General features: G+C 39.3%; 1 protein-coding gene across 1 annotated transcript in view; it reads left to right on the top strand.

The window, feature by feature from the left end:
* The window catches only part of SCUBE1 (signal peptide, CUB domain and EGF like domain containing 1), a gene marked incomplete at both ends in the record, with an annotated part of 216,319 nt that overhangs the window by 117,265 nt on the left and 78,062 nt on the right, over nt 1-20,992 (top strand). Inside the window, 2 exons of the mRNA XM_082488477.1 lie at nt 3,261-3,377; nt 6,264-6,353. Of these exons, the coding sequence (XP_082344603.1) occupies nt 3,261-3,377; nt 6,264-6,353 (207 nt within the window). The remainder of the gene's footprint in view (nt 1-3,260; nt 3,378-6,263; nt 6,354-20,992) is intronic.

Genomic DNA, 20,992 nt, shown 5'->3' with positions numbered 1-20,992 from the left:
GCTCAAGTTGCTTAAAATAAATACAAATTGTAGTCTAGACAGAAATTCAAGTCCTTCAAAAACATGATTTACTAATATTTGTAAGAGACAGGAAAAGGAACTGACCTACATCTGTGTTCATTGACTGGGTAGAACAGGAACCAGTAACTTTAGTATATAGGGAAACTATAAAAGAATTATGTGATTCTGCAGGATTTCCTATAAACCCCATCAGTGTAGTGCAAATTTTCATAGGCAAATATAGTAAGGAAAAGTCCCTCATATTACGTGGATCAGAGAAACTGTGTTAAGATATTTGCATCTCTGCCAGCAGAGGCTTTCAGCAAGGAATGCCAAAAATAACTACTGCAGTCAAGTTCAAAATATACACTTTGTTGCTGATCACACTTTAAAATCCTCAATAAAAGTACTGTTGGCTAGAAATGTATTTAAACATCTGGCATAAACAACACCTTTAAGTTAATTTGTGAAGGCACTTCAGTCCAACAGGGATAGAAACATTGAATGAACCTCCACGTAGTCCAAGAGGCATATGGGGTCAGGAAGGCGGGGAGGATAGGTAGACAGAAATTACCTTATTCTGGATTAGCTCTGCTAGCGTGCGCCCAATACTGTGGATATTGCAAGCAGCTGCCTTCTGTACCACTTACTGCCCCTGCTTGATCACATCCCAGACACAGCTGGCCAGAAGAGAGCTCATGCTTGCAGTCAGGCTGCAGCCAGCTGATTCAAACAACCTCTGTTCCTCTAACTCTCAGCTAAGCTGCAAACCAGTATTTCATCTACTTCCAGATTAACCAAGAAGTTATTGTTGCATACATAATGTGGCATAGAGAGACATGCACAAGAAAAAAATTAACCCCCAAAAACTGCAAATCAAAGAATGGGTAAAAAGAAGAGAGATGAATAAGGACAGGCATAGTGTTGAGCAAGGAAACGATTTTTCAGCATGACTGCATCAAAAAGGTGGGAGGTTTAAGAATGCAGAATTGATGTAAAATTTTTATTTGTCTGTTTTGCATCAAAACTAAAAGCTAAAATGTTATTGTGTATTGAAGGAAAGGAAATGTTGCTTCCATTCGATGCAAAGCAGTATGTTTTGCTTCACATATTTTTTCACAAAAAGAAATTAATAGTTACGTTATAAAACTGGAGAAGGAAAAAGAATGCCTGAGGATAGTTGTTGCTTGGGGGGGGTTAATGTAATTCCTTGCAAGTTTAGGATTCTTATGACCTGGGGTCTGTGAGTTCAATTCACTTCTCTATCTGGTGGGACTTAAACCACAATTCCCATTTTCCAGCCTAGTACGCAAACTGTCCATCTCCAATAAGGCAATGTGGATCAGGCTGCTGTCCATCTTTCTCATTGGCATCCTTCCCGATTGGATAGAACAGGGGTATTCCTGGGGAGATGTGGGAATCCAGGCAGACCCTCTTCTTGGGGATTGTTCTTACCACTAGGTGATGAGACTATTCCCTCTGTATCTCTGAACACAAGGATTTTATTCAAATTGTACCATGTGAAGGACCAAGGATGCTTGCCCCTGTAGTGGCCTCTGGTCTGTACTCACTTGGGAGGTGGACAGTTCCTGTTGTGATTTTTGCAGAGACCACGGGTGTAAACTTGCAGTTCCCACACTGGCAGGAGGGAATTCTGTTGGGTATGCTGTGGTGGTCTCCCTTGGTTGCTTTTCTTAGAACTGTTCTATTTTAAGCTGAATACTTCAGTGATTACTGAGAGTGGCATGACTATTCAGCACTGGGACACTCACACCAGAGGTGGGATATTTCAGTTCTAGTTACTATGACTGAAAATCTCAGTCTACTCCATTTTAAGAAGCTAGCGTTAAAGCGGGGTCTCTGAGGTCAGTGGGAAATTACATGAGTTTAGCCCTATTGGATTAGATAGAACCTCAGTTTAGATTTAGATACATGATTTCAAAATCCTGTTAACCATTATCTTGGTTTTACTCTATATTGCAATTTGCTACCCTGGCTCTTTTATAAGCTCTCTAATCTAGAAGGAAAATTCTGCTAAGACCAAAGTGAGGAAGTTCCTTCTGATTAGTAGGAGTTGGTATTTAAATTACTGTAGTCAGTATTTAAATTACTGTAACATTTCAAAACATTGAAGTTCTCTGAAATGGCAAGTATGATATAACTGAATCGTGGTATATTGGATTTCCCCTGCATCTGCCAGTATATATATACTGCTAAAGAACCTAGTCCAAAATTACCTGTATATATAAAGAAAGTAAATTGAATTCAGAATTCAGTCAGATCAGAACTGTGTTCTGATTCAGCATCAAGCTATGTGACTGCAAAGGGTTAAACAGAACAGAGGCAAATGAGAGGCATCGCTAATGACGCTAGCCAGTTTAATATTTAAAAACTGGGTTGTCTTAATACTTAGAAATTAAATCCATCACATGTCAAAGGAAATTTAATCTGATCTATTAATTCACACAAACTTCAAAACTCTACCTGTCACAAAAAATGTTTGCTTTAATGTATGTTTAGTATTTTTTCACCAGAGGACATTTTAACTGCTAAAAGTCATTTTGCACTGTATGCTTGGAAGTGAAAGCTTCGAAGTGAAAGCTTCGAAGCTTCCAATGCTTCGTTCCTAGTTGAGGCCAGCACACTGCAGGGCCATAACAACCATGTATTTCTTGTTTCAGAGAAGAAAAAAATAACCAACCATGTTTCCTGTTTTATTTTTAAACCTTATTCTACTCTAGGAGAACCAGTACTTGAAATAACAGATTTCAAGACTTATATGGGTCTATTCTTGTTGTTTGGTCTCTGCTTCCTCCACTTAGAAAGTGAAGGGGAAGGAAAAGAGAAATGCTGTCTGTAGACTTGAAAATATATGTCTCTATTAGTAGACTGCTCATTTCTTCATGCCATATACATCACAGATAAGAAGCTTGTAGGAACAGATGGAACTGGCTAGCCAGTCATACTAAAATTATGAATACAAGTAGACTGGGGAAAAAGTAGCACATGCTTCTTTTTTTCTTTCTCTGTTTTTCTTCATTGCATAGATTGAGAATAGGGCGTGAGACAGGAGCATGGCTAAGATAAAGGGGGTCAGAAAGAATAAGAAATGCAAATAACTGCAAATACAAATGTGATGTTGCCTTATGACTTGGTTTGTTGCTGTTCTTCTGTATTCTGCAAGGCCTTCAAGACTAATTGGTTTCATTGTCATTTTATTTATGTATATATATATACACATTCATTTGGGGCTTAACTAGTAACCTGTAACTATGGGAATGGAGGCTGCCAACACACCTGTGATGACACAGATACTGGTCCTGTGTGTGGTTGTCATCAGAAGTATGCCCTACATTCAGATGGCCGAACCTGCATTGGTAAGTACATCTGCGCAGCACATTTTATTTCATATTCCTCATAGAATATACATGTGCACATGTATGTGTGTGTGTGTGTGTGCGCATGTGTGTTTGTATCTCACAGGCGTTTAGCACCATTCCGGAGAGAAGTCTGAGAAGTCTGTAACAGCAGTTGCTGGCCATAGTAGCTAAGGTCATGCTATACAGAGAGAGAAGCATTTGTGCATGTTTTGTCAAAATGTTTGTTAATGAAGTATCCCTTTGTTACTCCTTTGCAACTTTTATTTCTTTTCATAACTCCAATCATTTTTGAAGTAAAAAGGTGTAGAACATTCATAATTCTGAACGAATGTTCAGCTCTTCTGTTCACTTTCATGAGTCAAGACTTTCTTGCGTAAGCAAGGTGAGGAAAACAATCCTATTTTCTAAGCTGTTATCGGGGGAAATGAATTACCATGATGTGCTTTCTTCCCTGTTGTATGTTTTATGATTCTAAAAATTACAACACTTGCAGTGAATAAGTTTTTACTCAGATTATCAGTAGGAAAAAGCCGTTCAAGAGATGGAGCATCTTGGGAGATGCTACACAAACATTTATGATTACAGAATATATTATTTGCTTAGCACCATTTCTTTCCACTCTGCTGGGTTTTTTTTAAATAAAAAAAGGATATTTTTGCATACTACAAGTTAAAATTTGGAAATTCTTATTCACAGATCAGAACCTAAAATCCATAACGGTTTTCGTTAGCATTGTGGTCATGTTGACTTTTTTTGTTTGTTTAATTTCAGATTCTTACAAATTCCTAGTAATTTCCTGAGATTAAAGAAGAATGGATATATATTCATTTTCTTTTCTCTCCTTTATCAATACTGCAAGACGGAGCCCTCAAAACCCATGGAAATCTGTCGGTTACCTGTAGTGATCTCTTAGTCAGATCCATGGCATAAAGCTCTGTGACCGCCCAGAGCCTCACTCGCTTCTGATGGGTTTGATTGCGCAAATTGTGTGGTAGGGTGAGGGTTGTGCTGGCAGAGGTAGAGCCGAACAAGGTTCAGCACTGGACTCTGCCTCGCTGTATGCACCAGCTATGTCTCAGCTTACAGGATCTCTCAGCTAGTAGTTTTGATTAACACAGAGGGCTCCGTCGTACAGTCCCTCTGTTTAAATAACCCTCCCTGAAGCCTGTGGCAGTTCCAGATGCAGAGAATTTGCAAGAGCAAGGGCCTTGAGAGCAGGTTTTATTGAATGGATAGTTGATCTTCTATTTATTAGCGTTCACTAATATCCTTGGATTGATGTTTTATTTTGTCCAGCATGTAAAAATGATTTTAAAAGCTGTGTACACTGCACCTGTTTTTTACTTTTTTTTCCATTTTTGTAATGTAATGCATACAACTCCATGTTACATTCCTTGGTCTTGTAAGTCACATATTACTGCCTGTGCTGATTTTCTTCCCTCTAAGTAGTTCTTCCTCTTAGAATACTTTGATTTTTTTTTATTTATTTTTTACATTTTTATTCCTGCTTTCTGGTGATGGTTCCTGATTGCCTGTCTTGTCTGATAACTGACGTTCATTAATTATTTACAGAGCAAAATAAAAAATAAAACTCAAACAAAAGCCTCTATTGCAGCCTGATCCCATCTAGAACTTGTTAAAAACAAAACAAAACAACTTCTTGTTAGCACTCAACCATGTAGTGTTGCCACAAATAAAACCTGCCAGCCTCCTCCTCCTCACTTCAGTGATTCCAGTGTTTGCTGTCTTCAGTGGTGTATATATTCCAGGCATCACTGCAAGAATGCAAACTTCTGCAATGCCAGATAAATACTTGTTGACCCTTTGTCTAACATATTTTGTCTTTGTTTGCTTGATTATCCTTTTATTTTATTTTTTTATGTTTGCTGCATGTGCAAGTCCCCACTTGCATTTTGGTTTTTGTTTTCCTAATAAGCATTTCCCTCTCTGTATAAATCATTTTATTTATCCTGCTGCTGCTTCTCCATTGCTTTCCTGTATCAGAAATCTTTCTTTTTATTTCACTTACTGATCATCTCTTCCCACACTCGTGACTGTTTCTGTGTATTTCTAATGAAGCATAACTGAACTAAAGTCCTCATTATGCTGTATGAAACTCTTACATGTAGGATATCAGAGACTACCTTGTAAAATGACCTCTGCTGACATCATCTTGCTTACTGCATGCTTATAAAATTACTAAACCCTGTTCTTGTAACATCTTTCCTAGCATTGAATGTTTAGCTAGTAGTGTTTCATAGACAAGCAGGCAACCAGCACTGCCCAAATTGATCTTTTTTTTGTGTTTGTTTGGTTTGTTGTTTGTTTATTTTTGTTGTTGTTTTTGTTTAATTTGCATGCTGTTGTTTGGTTTCTCCTCACAATGTGTCAATGTGTATGAGACTATGGTGCATCCGTGCCCATCCATCACCGGACTCTTCTAGCTCTCTCTTATCTGTCTCAGTCTTCTGCCTGCCACCTTCAGATCCTGGTGCCACCATTAGCCTGAATCACCTTTACAGTTTGTCTTTGGTAGTTTGTTTAACTAGCATCCCTGAATTTTAATTTTCATCATTAACACCTCTCTGGGGCACTCATGTTAGCTGTCTTGGTCTCCAGTAGGAATCCAGCTTCCTGTACGTGGTTAATTACGTCATAGTTGACCATTCTTCCTCCTCCCCCTCTTTATTCCTCCTTTCCCTGAACTCCCTTTAATTTCTTCCTGGGGTCTGAAAGGGAATTAACTCTCTAACGGGGATTTAGTGCTTTCATGCCTTGCTTCTTGGCTTTGGCTGTGCCATGCCAAGAAACTGTCTTAGGCAGCGGAAAATTGGGCTTGTGATTAACCAACTGCTCCATGTTTGTCCCTTACTTGTGTTTTAGAGAAGGATGAGGCTGCAATTGAGAGTTCTGAGTACAATGCCACGTCAGTAGCTGATGTGGACAAGCGGGTGAAACGGCGGCTACTTATGGGTAACACTTTTCTTCCACTTCCTTTGTTGTGCTCTCACTTTTGTCTGTATGTGTGTGGGGGGGAGGTTCTCTTTTGGTCTCATTTGGTCCCTTTGGTTTTGGTTTGGTTTGTTTTTTTTTTAACCTGACTTCATCTGTGTGGAAAGGTCACCAATTTTGTTAAGTTCTCATCCGTTGTATGGCTTCATTTCTTGTTTTTAAACTTTTTTTTTCCTAATGCTGCAGCTTTAATGTTCAATTTCTTCTGCATAGAAAAAAGCTTTTGCCATTAACCCTACTTACCTTACGCAAGCTACTTCCTACATTTGATTTGTGTGTGTTTGTGTGTATGTGTTGCTATAGGATTCCGAAAAATCTCATGTTGCAGACCTGCCTATAGACTTAAAAGTGGATGATGATGATGATAATATAAAACAATGTTCTATTACATATGTGGTGTTAAATGAACAACTGCATTTGCCTACTTAAAATTTGCAGTACTTTTGATTGAAATGTAAATATTATGACTGGAAATTCATTTATTTCCTTTGTGCAGCTGTGTTAGTAACCACTGAAAGATCTTTCCCTAGTGACTAGTGAGCTTCCGTATGTTCTTCGTTCAAGACTGAAACATGGCTTGTTTCTTTGTGTTGTTGGAGCCCGAGAGCGGAAGGGATGAGGAATTTCATTGAACAATGAAGATAATTCTTTAGCTTCTGCTCTCATTGAACCCATTGCACACCCTTGTCTTCTTCATGTTACATTTATGGCCATTAGTGAGAATGACCTTTTGGGAATAGAAAGGGTAGAGTGACTGGACCTCTGCTAGACTCTTTTCATATGACAAAGAGCACAGGGTAGCACAGACTGCTGAATGACGCCAATGGTTTGGAGGTTTTCAGGTCATTTATTACTCTCTATTTTCCATTCTGATGCCCTACTCACCACCTATAATTATTTCTACTAGGTTTTAAATGTAATGAGAATTGGTGAGAGGTACCCAATGAACCATTTACAAGACAGGGATTCTTCACCCACAGAAGAGATTCTGGCATGACAAGATTCTGCTATCTTCCCTCCTGGTCACTATTCCATTTCTTAAAACCATTGAGTCCATTGCAGACTCTGTCTTGCTAGCCCTTGGCAAGCTCAGCTCTCGCTGTAAGCATCCACACCTATGTGGAAGGACCGCCTCTAGGAGACCAAAAGCCTCACTTGAATATTTAGTTGATTGCTAGGCTAATAGTTTCAGTAGGTGACAGTATTTCTAAAGTTTCCGTATCACTTGTATCTCATCACCCATGGCAAACTGTCCACTTAACCACAGGCCAGCATACTAGTACTGTGTAGGAAATGGCACGGTGTTATAACTCTGAAATAGTATTAGATTATAATATTGAGGTAAAAATTTTCCCTTGTGTGAAAATCTGAGCATGTGTTCCTTTATTTTCAGATTATCTGTGATTGTTCATTTGCAACTAGTTTGCAGACCTAGCAAGTGACCCATATCAATGTATTGTTTAATGATTGTCATGATTTGGGCCGGACTGGGCACTGAGGCGAACGACAAATGTTCTCCCTCATCTCTCACCTCTTCCTTCAAGGAGGGGAAAGAGAGAGAGAAAGAGACTTATGAGTTTGGAAAGAACTAAAGTACTTTCCATCCATAACCTGGATGGATGACACTCCTTGTCAGCTGGAGAGGCAAGGAGTGACCAGTAAGTCCTCTCACCCTTTAATAGCCCTGTATGGCCAGTGTGAAAGTCTGACGGAGACTGGAGATTAACAATAGACTATCAGGGCCTGAATGAAGTCACACCACCACTGCCATGTCCATGCATCCTTGGCATCACTATAAACATGGGTCTTATCACTCTGAGAGCAAACAGTTTCTGCACAATATGCTGTTAATGTCAGTAGTTAGAAGAAGCTTAGCTAAAAAGTAAAATTACTGAACAGAAAATTGGTTCTGTTTTACCTCAAACCAGGACAATGATGCACTGTTTAAATTAATTTAAGCTAACAAAAGCTATGAGGCAGCTCATCTTGCTTTCTAAAGGTGCTGTTTGCACTTTTAGCTGTAGTTTCAATAAGACCCATAATCTCACAGGAAGTCGGGAAAAAAAGTGTGCAAAGGGCCTCTAAACCACTGGAAAATCCAATCTTCTAAATGGTGAGTTTTCTCAGCCACTAACAGTATGTACAGTATGGTTTAGAGGGACTGAGCAACATAGTGGACTGCGTTGCTGCCTCACCCTCTGATAAAATAATTATCCAACCTGAAAATAAGCTCACACTGCTTACAAGAGTCCAGGCAAATAGAATTAAAACATTACAATTAGCAACAAGCTTCTTAGTTACACCAGGTCTGCATGTAGGCTGAACATAGACTCTAGAAATAGATTTAGGGAGATAATTAAAAATCCAGTTTGCAAAATAAATGTTTTTAACTCTTCAGTACCTCCTGTATTAGCAGGTATCAGCCAAGAGCTCAGAGTTTATGGACATGCTGTGTTTGAACAACTGATTCCTTAGAAAAACACTAACTAGAGCTGAAAAGCAATTTAATTAGTAAGTGAGATCTGAGTGCGTGGCTTATTACTTAGGGACTTTTCTACTTGTTTATTTCTACTGATTTCTGATGGTCAGAAAATCCACAATTTATTTTTTGAATGGAGTCTCACTACATTTCAAAAGTGTAGTGGCATTTCCATGAAATTCGATATGTCTTCAGATGCTTTCTAAACAGTTGCTTTAGAAAATACTGGAAGGCTCCTCTGGAAACTTTGATACCAGCTTTTGTAAATGGACTGTGATTTTTAACCCTCCTGCAGGCAGTCTTGGGAGAGTAGAAGAAGTAGATGACTTTGTGTCATTTTAGTAGTCTGATGAAAGATGCTTTCAATTGCAAGCCCTGAGATGATAATTTCTAGTCCCCTGTCATTTGCTGCATGCTATTAAAATGACTATGATCTTTATAACCCTTAATATCAGCCAAGGCTAAGAATAAGCTTGCATGAGATTACTTTAGGAGAACAGGACTGCTGTCAAGCATGACTGCCTATGCCACTGATTTTGCTACAGCAAGACTGGCCACCTTGGTAACTCAGACTGACTCTTACCGGGGCCTGTGTCCTAGTCGTGGTGTGGTCCTGTGACTTGTGGCTAAATCTTAAATAGAGGAAGTAGATAAATACGCTTCCTTCCTTCCTGTTAGATGCAATTTTATCTAGATCTTGTGGGGTAAACAAGAAACTGGTCTTCTCTTATGTCTGCAAAAAACCTTCCTTTAGAGCCCTCCAATGATTCCTAGGAATTTTCATCCAACTGTTTTCATAAGGTTCAGAAAGACCTCAAGGGCTTCCAGCTGTCACATCGTCTCCCCTGTTCAGATAAAATCACTTGGATTCAGAATACAGAGCACTCTCATTAAAAAGATGGCACTGAATGACTTTTCTCTGATCAGTGAATGTTGTGCCATATTGCTGTTCGTACAGCTCATTTACATTTTCTTCACTTCCCTCTGGGCCACTGCCATTGTAGAGTGGAAAGGAGTACAGCCTTAATTGTACTCCAGGTGGGCTTCTGGTGAGGTTCTGCCATCTGCCAGAGTTCTGTGGTGGGTGCTATAAACTGGATGTTGACCCATGTACGTTCTGTAGATTAGGAAGGAAAGTGCACATTCATCCTGCAGAAGTGCACACATTCAAGCATTTAAAACCAGAGCTTTACCATTATCTGTAAGGTATGTTTACATCCACTTTGATGCAGAACACCTTCATAGAATCATAGAATCACAGAATTGCTTAGGTTGGAAGTGACCTTAAAGATCATCCAGCTCCAACCCCCCTGCCATGGGCAGGGGCACCTTCCACTAGACCAGATTGCTCAAAGCCCCATCCAACCTGGCCTTGAACACTTCCAGGGATGGGGCCTCCACAACTTCCCTGGGCAATTGGTTCCAGTGCCTCACTACCTTCACGGTGAAAACTTTCTTCCTAATATCTATTCTAAATCTATCTTCTTCCAGTTTGAAGCCATTACCCCTCGTCCCATCACTACATGCCCTTGTAAACAGTCCTTCTCCAGCTTTCTTGTAGGCGCTCTTCAGATACTGGAAAGCTTCTGTAAGGTCTCCCTGGAGTATTCTCTTCTCCAGGCTGAGCAACCCCAAGTCTCTCAGCGTGTCTTCATAGGAGAGGTGCTCCAACCCTCCGATCATCTTCATGGCCTTCCTCTAGACCTGCTTCAACAGGTCCATGTCCTTCTTATGTTGAGGGCTCCAGAGTTGGACAAAATATTCCAGGTGGGGTCTCACTGACCTTGCACTTACTATAAATCAGTAGGACACCACCAATGTCTTCAGGTCTTCTTAAACATCTGGTACACTTTATCTTCCAGTTAGTTGAGCACTGCCTTCAGGTCTTAAAATTATGTTCAAATCTCTGTTCTGTATGGTACAGCACAATTTTTTCTGAAAATGTTTTCTGTGTATTTCTTAGGAGCAGTCCCAGAGACCTCCCCACTTTACCTTCTTTTCCTTGAGAAACTATTTGCCAGGACAGTTTTTCCTGTCATAGCATCATAGCATGGGACTCATTAGAGGAGTGTCCTAATGCATTCAGATATTGTTCAGTACGAATCCAGCATCAGTTTGTAACACATATCATGCCCTGCCTGGATGGGTGAAAGACATTCTAGTGTGGGCACACAACTTCAGAAGTACCAAATTTCCACTCAATCCTACTAATACACATATTCACAAAATCTTTTGTCCAGCGTCACATCTTCAGCAATGGAAGTTGCTTTTATTCATGTATCCAGTTTCCAAATCTCTTTTTGTTATTGCAGCCCTGCATAGAATTCATAAGTCCAGTGGCCCCACAGTCTACAACTGTAAAGATGAGTAATCCAGTAGTCTAGCGCTTTATCTTTATATATTTTGTAAATTATCAAGTCTCACTGGCTTAGCATTACTGTCTTCTTGGGCACTGTCTTTCGCTTGAAAAGGCTACGGGGTTTTTATAGAGCAATTGTCGATAGCCTGAAGCATTCTTATACATAGAGCTTGATACCGTGGACACAAAAATAGATTTTATAGCATCAGTTATGTCATTGGGCTGCCTCAGTACAAATAAGTCAACTGCTTACAAAGATGAGAGAGACAGCTGAAGAATTCCTCTTTGAGGAACCATAAATGCAGAATTGTGTAGTCTTAAGACTCAAGAAGTCCTCACCTCCTAATCAAAGGTAATGCTTTGCTCTTTGGCTACTCTTTACATCAACGCTTAGAGTCAAGAATATTTGTCATATATTTTTTATATTGTCTTTAAAAATGCAGTCACTTGCAACATTGTCACCATCCCAGGCCTTACTAGACTGCACCTTAAGGTGCTTTAGTGACGCAACCATGATGTTCTATTCAGTGCGTTTCTTAGGTCAGCACTTTTTGAAGAGGTGAGCCTGACCCATTTCTCATGTTTCGTTTCCCTCCCTGTACTCTTCAGTAGTCAAGTGAATCAGATTCATTTGGGCTTGAGCCTGAGGGTCTTCAGAACAACTGCAAAGACTACGTTTCTCTCCCTTACCTTCAATCCACCTTTTTCATTCTTTCCAGAGATCACTGTTGTAAGAACTCTGGCAATAAAATGTTCTTCCTTTGTCCCTAGAAGATATAAAGTTGGTTCCTTCTTGTCTCAAGAAGAGGGTTTTACAAAGTTCTCAGTATAGCAAAGAGCAACAGGACATTGAGCCCATCTTGAACTTAAGGAAAAGCAGTTTAAGTTGCATGTTTAAGGCCAGGGATAATGGTGCAAATGGCAGTAATATCATCGCTACAAGTGTCTTCAGAAACCCAAACTCTACGCTGAAATTCATTCCTTCACAAGACATGTTCAACGCATTGTGTGTCAGGACAGCTTAAGGTTTTGCCATTGGACACTGACTTCTTGGGTTGTCAATAAGGGTATTTGCAGCCCACCTCAGATACAGGAATGTTATTCTCTTCCCTTCCCTTGAAGCTGGCTCCCAAGATCCCTAAAAATTATTTTACTGTCAATTGAAGTGCTTGTATAAACTGTGGAGTACGTTGGAACTGTCCTGCACTTTGTTACTGCTAAAGTTTACCTCCGCCTAGATTGTTTCTGTAGTGTAGGAAACAATTCAAGTCATTTGGAAAATAACACCAAGGACCAGCTTTGCCAGGCTGAGATATGTTATATATGTACCTATATTACATTCCATCCCTGATTTCCTAAGAGTGGCTTACAGGCAGGGCTTTGGTCTGTCTATATTCATGGCATATAGCCAGTGATTAAGTTTGTATTTTCACTAGTTCTATATTTTCCCCTATTTTCCCTATATTTCCCCTATATTTTTTCTATATTTTATCATTTGACTTCTGCAGATGTCTCCTCTTCCATTTTTGGTAGCCTTCCAGCCATTTATAATAAGCACCCAGCTACCTGCCTGGAGACCTGAGTGTGCAGTGCACTAAGACCATTTCGTCTCTGCAGCAATCACTAGACATGCGAGCTGTGGAAAGGGCAATTTGGGCATTTGTCCCATGGATTAACTTATGACAGAGAACATCACTGCCTGTTGTATGGGACAGAATCATCTCTTTTTTTTTTTCCTTAACATGCGCTTGCTTTGCAAAGTGTACTTCTACTATCAGTTCAACTCTGAGGATGTCAAACATTGCAGCAGATAGCCAAGGCTCCTTCAGACTAGTAGATCACAAGTGCAGGTCCTCACTTTTATGACATGCCAGTACTCCTTTCTGTGTGTGCCGGTCATCTCTTCCATCCAGGCTTGTGCCTCTTGAAGGTACCTAGAGACATCAGCCAAGGTAACTGTGTTTATCCTGTCCTGGCCAAAGCTGTTTTGATTTCAGGAGATTTTTAGTCCAGTACCTACAGTGGATTTTAATGAGCTGCTCACATTGTACTAAAAAGAAACAAACTCACAATTTGAGCTTATGGTCATGACTTACTGCATTTGCAGCAAAGACAAACATTTTAGCATGTTACATCAAATAGAGAGATTTACAACTTTTCAGCTGATCCTGCTACGTTAGGTTTACCCATTTGAACCTAAAATGGTACCCAACTTTATTATTTTGAGTCATCTGAGCTTAGTAATCAGTCATATGATATTTTTTTCCTAAACCACAATTACTTAAGCTACCCTATTGATCCTGGGCATCAAGCATGCTTTGACTTTTATTTTTCTGGGAGGAGATCCTTTAGGAGCACCCCTCACCTGATTGCCTCAGTGGCAGGAAGGTACCTAGTTATAGCTATTTCCACCGCAGATTATCACTGCAGGTAACATATTGTGTCAGGCTTGATTGTTAATGAGTAGAGGTAGAACCATCAGATGTGAGCTGAACATACTCCCCAGGAGTTCAAGGCAGAAAGGCCATCTGAAGCACCATCCTTGCTTCTGCAGTTGCCCCTCCCAGAGGCTTCCAGGCATTATGTAGCTCTTAGCAGGGCAGTCCTCTACGTTCCCTGTTTCTGATGAGTCAAGATCCTCCTTCAGGTAGCTTGCATAAAATAGGGACTACAAAGGGCACACATACAGTGTGTGGACTTCATATTGATAATCATGTGAGAAGAAAGCAAGGTCACTTACTTGAGATGCATTGTCCATATGTACATTCATTTGGTCGGGCACCCTTCTCCCCTTCTTTCTCCCAGTCCACATGGAAATTGTTGGGATTCCAGAGCTGAGAACTGTTGGTACGGGACTGTGTGGTCTTAAGGCTAAAAAATCTCAGGTCTTAACTTGCAAAGATCTATGCCCTGTATGAATGTACATATGAATAACAAATAAACCTTTCTAATTTCTCCAGTATGCAGTCTTCTTTTTACTTCCACTTCTCCCTATGACATGTTGCAAATTTGAGTTGTAGTCTTTTCTACTGAAGACTTGGTTCTACTTGGTAGAACAGCAAGGGTGTGTTATGGCTTATGTTTTTTTGAATCATAGAGTAACTGTTCTTGTGGACTTTCTAGTCCATTATGCCTACCTGACCCAAGCTGTTGCCTCCAGTGTTTTGTTTGTTATAAATTTCAGGACTTAACCTCTTTGTATCACTGTTTTCTTTTCAGCAGAGACTTACAGCTCTTTCTCGATTACAGGAAAGTAGAATTCACAAAGTTAACTAGAATTACCAGAGTCTCATAATTAAAGTGACTTTCTCCTACTGTGTGTAAAATGACATCATATCAACATGGAGACCTTCTTCAGTCATTCTTTCAGTTGTCCAAAGATCTCTCCTCTGGTGGTTCACTATGTGTAACTTCTCCAAAGTCAAACCTCTGTCTTGAATTTCTCTGTAAAGCACACAATGATTCTGTAGTCCATATGGAAATCCACCATTTTATAGATTTCAGGACTCTCTGGTAGAGACATACTGAGCTCCTTTGCAGCTCAGGAAGGAGCTGTAGAACTGTAGAACTTAGTGAAGCCATGTATTCTTTACCTAAAAAATCCTTTAATCTGATGAGAGTTTTCTGGCAAAAACCTCTCTTTTTTCTTGAAAGTAAGTTTTGTGGGAAGACTCTGGTTTTCACAGTGCTTTTGCCTGGAATGATCTCCAGAAATAGGGAGATAGAATGTACACAGTAGTCTGGTTAGAACATTCATTCGAAATGTGAAAAAATTATACTGAAGACCCTTTCATGGTGATTTGCCACCCATGTTCAGGGGAAATGTTGGGCTGTGAAGTCAGACTAACTCATAAAAGTTATCTCTCCTTGGGGCCAGTATTGATAACCAATAGCCTGATTTTTCAGTTTCAATAAACATAAAAGAATAGAAAAGGGGACCTGGGTTTCTAACACAGCATGTAATGCCCTAACTACCAAGCCATTGAAATAAAGAGCATAAAGAGCTCTGGTTTTCCATTAGAAAATGTCCAGACGTCTTAGGTTGTTTTATTCCAATGTGAATTAAAAAAATGGATTCTGCAGATTTCATTTTTGGTTCTCTTTTAAAATGAAATGAGAGTTTCCAGGCGATCCTACTCCTGGTTTTCTGTCTCGAAGAGCAAGGAGGTGGACAAGCCAGTGGTTGTTTTCAAGTGTTCTTCTGAAGCAATTAACTTCTATCGTAGTTATAGCCTACCAAGGGTCACTTTAAGCCAAGAGCACCTTTTCAGCATGTACTTCAGTTCCTAGCTTTGTTGTACTGCCTCCTAGGACTCTTTCAAATTACTTAAAATATGTCTTTATTTCTCTGAATTGCTTTTATCTGACTTAGAAATGCTCACTGCCAGAAAGCAAAGCATGCTGTTCTGTACGTATCACAGTCTTTTTGTGCTTTAATCAATAAAGCATTTAAAACATATTAACAGGTGTATTGCCAGTAAGATCTCTAACTTAGTAACTAACTGTGAAACCAAGACCTCACTTTAACTCTTTCTGTCAGTTCTACTTTGCTATATGAAATCATAGAAAACAGGGGAAAGGAATCCCTGAGGTCATTCGTGCATTCTCTCTCTCCCAAGGGCAGATCCTTTCATCTTGAGTTATCATTAGTTTTATTCATTGAGTTTGTGAATGGTGTGCTATTTCCTGTAAAAATCCCTTTTCTTCATTTCTTTGCTGATGATAAAGACTCTGACCTTATCCAGAATTCCTACCAATACCTCCCATTGTTTTGCTTTTCCATTTTAAATGAAAGGATTTGTCCAAGGTCAGGAGATAATGCTCCTTTGCAGTGTTCAGAGTATTTCAGTTTTTCTTAAATGCAGCTTCTCTATTTAGAAAAACCACCACAATCGCAACTAATAGTGCTGTTTTTAAGGGACTGGACTGGACTCATCTGGTGCTTATAAAACACTTGATCCAATCTATCAAGTGACATTCCTTAATGTAGTCTTCCCTGACAAGGAATCAAACTTTTTCTGAAATGAGAGCTGCTTGATTCATGATTCAGTGCAAGATTCACCTAGTCGTTTCTTCACACATTCCATATGTGGCAGTGCAGAATTCTCATCCTATTTTCATGCAAATAAAATTCTACCAATCATGAAATTGCAAGGAAATGAGGAGACAAGCATAACGGAGTGAAGAATTCCACATCCTGCAAGTTACCCTTTCTGTCTCACCTTTTTCATTCCCTGAATATGAAGCTCTTTCAGTTTCCCCTTCATCTGTTCACAGCTATTTGTTTCTTTCATTATACTCTTCTGAATGCTCTTTCTCTATCCTTTCAGCATCACAGACCATAATTTGCATGAGAATACCATAGTTCTCACTTAACTGAAAATTCAAATATTTTAGTTGTGTGTTTAGTTTCTCCTTGTGCTTGTTTTCCTTTGGGTCCCTCCTTGTACCCTGATCTCATGCCATATACCACATGCTGCAGTATATGGCCGCTTGCGGTAAAATTCTTTTTATGGATGGCAGCAGCAGTCTTACCATGTGTTCTCTGTCTCATTGCTTTCTTACTCATGCTGCACATTCCCTCTTTCTTAAAGGCAAGCTTATATGTATAATAAAGAGAATATTTTGTAAAAAATCGCCTTTCCTAGGTTAGGTTTTAATCTTTCCCGGGTTCCAGGCTTTCAGAATTTATGTAATTTTGGTCAGAATTTGAGTGGGATTTTGAGTGGTTTCTTATGCAATTAGATAGTCTTTGTTGTTAGGCATGGTCATGCAGTTCACCTGCATACTGCAGTGATGCCACTAGTGGTTAAAATATTTTTGTAAGATTCTCCTATATAACATAAATGTTAAGAGGAGGGTTATACAATGCAAAACCACAATATACCTGGAATTCAGAAAGAGCTGTGTTTGGTGGGGATTGTGCAATACCAACGTGAAGGAAACAGATGAGATGTCAGGATAGGCTACCTTTGAGCCAGACTGAGCAAAGAGCATTTTTGAGCGTGAGAGGAGTTGAGATACAAGTTATGGGTTAATTTAATTCCAGATACTTTTTGTATTAAACTGACTGAGTTCAACTTTCTTTAAGGTGAGGGAGACGTTACCACTCAGCTGAGCAGGATCTGGCCCTCCCATAGGAGGTTCTAATACCTTAGCATCGTCACTGTTTCATAACTGTGACTTAACAGTAGCTGGCACAATGAAGACCTGGTGTTGGTCTTTATGAGGGCTCCAAAATGCTACAGTGATGCAAGGAATCATTACAGATTATGTCAATTAATGGTTTAAGATTAGGCCTTCTCAAAGTAAAAACAGTCATGAGTATCTACTTTTTTCCTTCTTAAAAGAATCACCCGATTCCTGGCAGTTTCCTTTGAAATCTTACTTTAAAAAATAAATCCAGTTTAAATTTAAGATAGCACTTACCGATATTCTGTGTGCACTATCTAGGACTAGTTTTGCATTTCATTTCTGCTGAAGTGTACTGTAAAATCTGTTGGGAATTGGTGCAGGACATAACGCAGACGAGGCGAGAACGGCAGCTCTTTTGATAGCTATCAAGGTGATTAACATCAACAGGGCATTTTTCAGCTTTCCCCTATTCATACTTACAGATTGCCAGATACTTGACTTGCTTTCACAGATATCCTTAATCTTTCCTCACTTGTTCAAGTATATGAGTTTTCCTACCTTGTGCACATAGCCTGGCTCTCCAGTTTTCATTTCACTGTGAATTAAATACAGACAAATCAACTCATTTTTATGTGTTTAGGACAGGTAAACACGTTATCTCTTGGTTCGGAGACAGTAGCAGTTTACAACAGCTTTAGTTACAGCACGTCTGCTGAGGAACAGAGATTGCTCGTAGTTTAACCCTATTTGCCACTGCAGTTGCCAGGCAATATTACTTCACAGGCACCTCATTAGGGAAAAATGGTGTAAGGTAATCCATATACTTCACAGTTGCACTGGCTAAAACAGTGAGTGCTCTAAAGCTGCCGTTCTGCTTGCAACCCTTAGCTTTCAGTTACATCAAGATTGACTTGTTCGTGTGTCTAAGCCCTGAATTTAAGACAGTTATTCTGATACTGTGTTCAGATCTTGTGTAAAATTCAGACCAAGTGTAGAAGTAGATATGATTATACTCTGAGTAGTAAGGTACCGATAACTTTGCTTGGACTATGACCTACTTGATAGGACCTGATAGCTACTCTAAATTCACAGCTCCAGACTCCTCTATCATTAATTGCTCTTTGGGCATCATAAAAGTTGGCTCAAAATAAGCTTCTCTAATGTGCTACAGATTTTGGAAGCAAAGCCAAACCACCCTATTTCTGCTGACCCCAGTAAGCTTTAGGCTACTGCAAATGAATTCCAAATGAAAGGCAGTTGAATCGATAGTTTGATTCAACTTGCCAGTTAAAGTCAGCGTTATCATTTGGCCAATCATAAGAACTAGGCAGGGAAAACAAGCATTTTTCCCCTTCAGTGTCTTCCTTTCAACTGTACTTACCACTTACCATGTCAGCCTAAATGGTTTACAGAAATTTGGCAAACTTAGAAAACATTCTTTGTTTCAGGGGACTTCTATCTCTTCTTCTCCCTTTTGTCCTAAAGTAAGACATTGCCCAAATTTGTCTCTTCGGACAGTATTAAATACCGCAATGGCCCCTTAATTTTGAGAATCAGCACAGACCTGCCTTTCCATGTTTCCAACAGCAATTACCTTTAAACTAATTACTAATTAGTATTAATTAGTGAGAAAAGAGGGCACCCACTGCACATTTTGCAATGTATAGATTTTGCTGTCTTTGGAGTTTGATGTCGTAAACCTACAGATGTGACCAAACCTAATCTTTTATCACCTACCCGTTGCTGTAAAAAATCCTTTTCCTCTGTACAAGGTCTTAAGACAGGAGGTCAGTCTAACCTTCCTCTCCGATTCAGAGGAGATGGCAATCATTAGCTATGAAGAATTTTTTCGTGTCATTTCTTCCAAGAACAACTTTTTCTGTAGAAGAAGGTGCCGTTAACTGTCCCTCTCATGCTTTTCCTAAGAGACAGATGATCAAGACAGCAGCTACTGCAAGACTTCCTTGAACATAGGTGATGACTTAAGTGGCTTTCTTCTCCATTTTCACTTGAGACTATATATAATTTCTTTTTTTTTTCACTAGAGCTGGCCACTTTTGGTCTTCTGGTAAGGCTTATTCACATGTTTACATGCACATTGTTGAAAACAGCTCTTTCATTTACAGTTGTTCTCTGCTCTTTCCAGTCATTGTGTTATGATCAAGAGTTGGAAAACAAATAAGGCTTTCTGGATCCTGTTGACTGCAGACGGCCACGCTGGGTAACAGAAAAGATCAGAGAATCACTTCTCCATATCTCCAAAGAAAACACCTTTGATGTTAGATGGCTGGCTTTTGCTTTCAAGCCTTGTCGCTTAAAGGCTGTTCATGACAGAGCTGCGTATTGATCAGACAGAGAGAAGTGACATTGATCACTAGTGTAGTATTTCTGTACTTTTTATACATTCTGGGCATAACATGAAATCAAGATCATCCTCCTTCATACCGAGGTCCACATACCACTCCTCTGTCTTATATCTTGGTCAGGATACAGCAGCACAGGTCAACACAGTAGAAATAAACTACATATTGACTGGTGTCTGGGTGGCCTGCACAATGGCACAGTGACTGCAAAATGACATTTGTGCTTTTAGACAGTAAGAGTGCAAGCCCAAGTTACATTCAGCATCTTTTCCTGGGGGCTCTTTGTGACTGCCAGGTGGCTCAGCCTTTTTGTGTGATGGGCAGGATTACACCTTTACAGTGCAAAGAGAGTGCTTGCCTCTTTCTGAAATTAATTTCTTGCCTACCACCCAAAGCAGCTTACTTTGGTTGAGGTCTTCTTAAAAACATCATTGATCACTTTGTTACTTGTCCTTTCTATTCTTTATACCAATGTACAGCGTCTTTAGGGTTTTTTAAATCTTTTTATCTTTAAGAGAATAATATGAAAATTTATGCTATCTTAAGCAAATTTTTATCACACTGAACAGTATATCAAATGTTTTAGCAGGTTGTCTGAGACTGGGCAAGCAGAATTTTGCATATAGGTGCAGGTGTATGAACACATTGCAGAGTTTATGGGATTATTTTTTTAAGTAGAACATAATTAAAGCCCATCCAAAATTACTGACCTTCGTTATGACAAAACAGAGATACCAGCCTGTCTGTAACGTAATGTTTTTTTTTTAATGCAAATCCTGTTGCATATTATACTAATCTAAAGGAATTTAAGAGTGGATAGAAAAGATTAAATTCTCTTATCCCTGTAAAAAGTTAGATTTAGAGAGGAATAAATATAATCAGGGAAAAAAGTAAATTAAGAGTGGGGAGTATCAAGTCTTGCTTTTAATTTCAGTACTATCAGTAGTAATAAAACCAATGCTATTTTACATGTATAAGCATGTGTGCTAATGAATTTCAAAAGAACTTATGAGTATAGGAAATAATGCATCTATTTTAAACAAGGAGACCAGTATGTCACAAAATTTCTTGTGAGCTCCAGCGAGAGTAGTTTGCCAAGGGTGCCATAGCATCTTACAAGAAGCTAGGGAAGAAATTTAGCTCTCTACTTCCATGCTCCAGCTTTCCAAACATAAGCATTTCATATTGGAAATAACATAGAATGATAAAATCATACAGTATCTCAAGTTGGAAGGGACTTTACTTTATGGGTCATCTTTATTAT

This window comes from Vanellus vanellus, assembly GCF_965231255.1.
Source record: "Vanellus vanellus genome assembly, chromosome: 1".
NCBI lineage: Eukaryota > Metazoa > Chordata > Aves > Charadriiformes > Charadriidae > Vanellus > Vanellus vanellus.
Note: the sequence above shows the minus strand (reverse complement) of the source record. Positions and strands in the feature narration are given on the sequence as shown.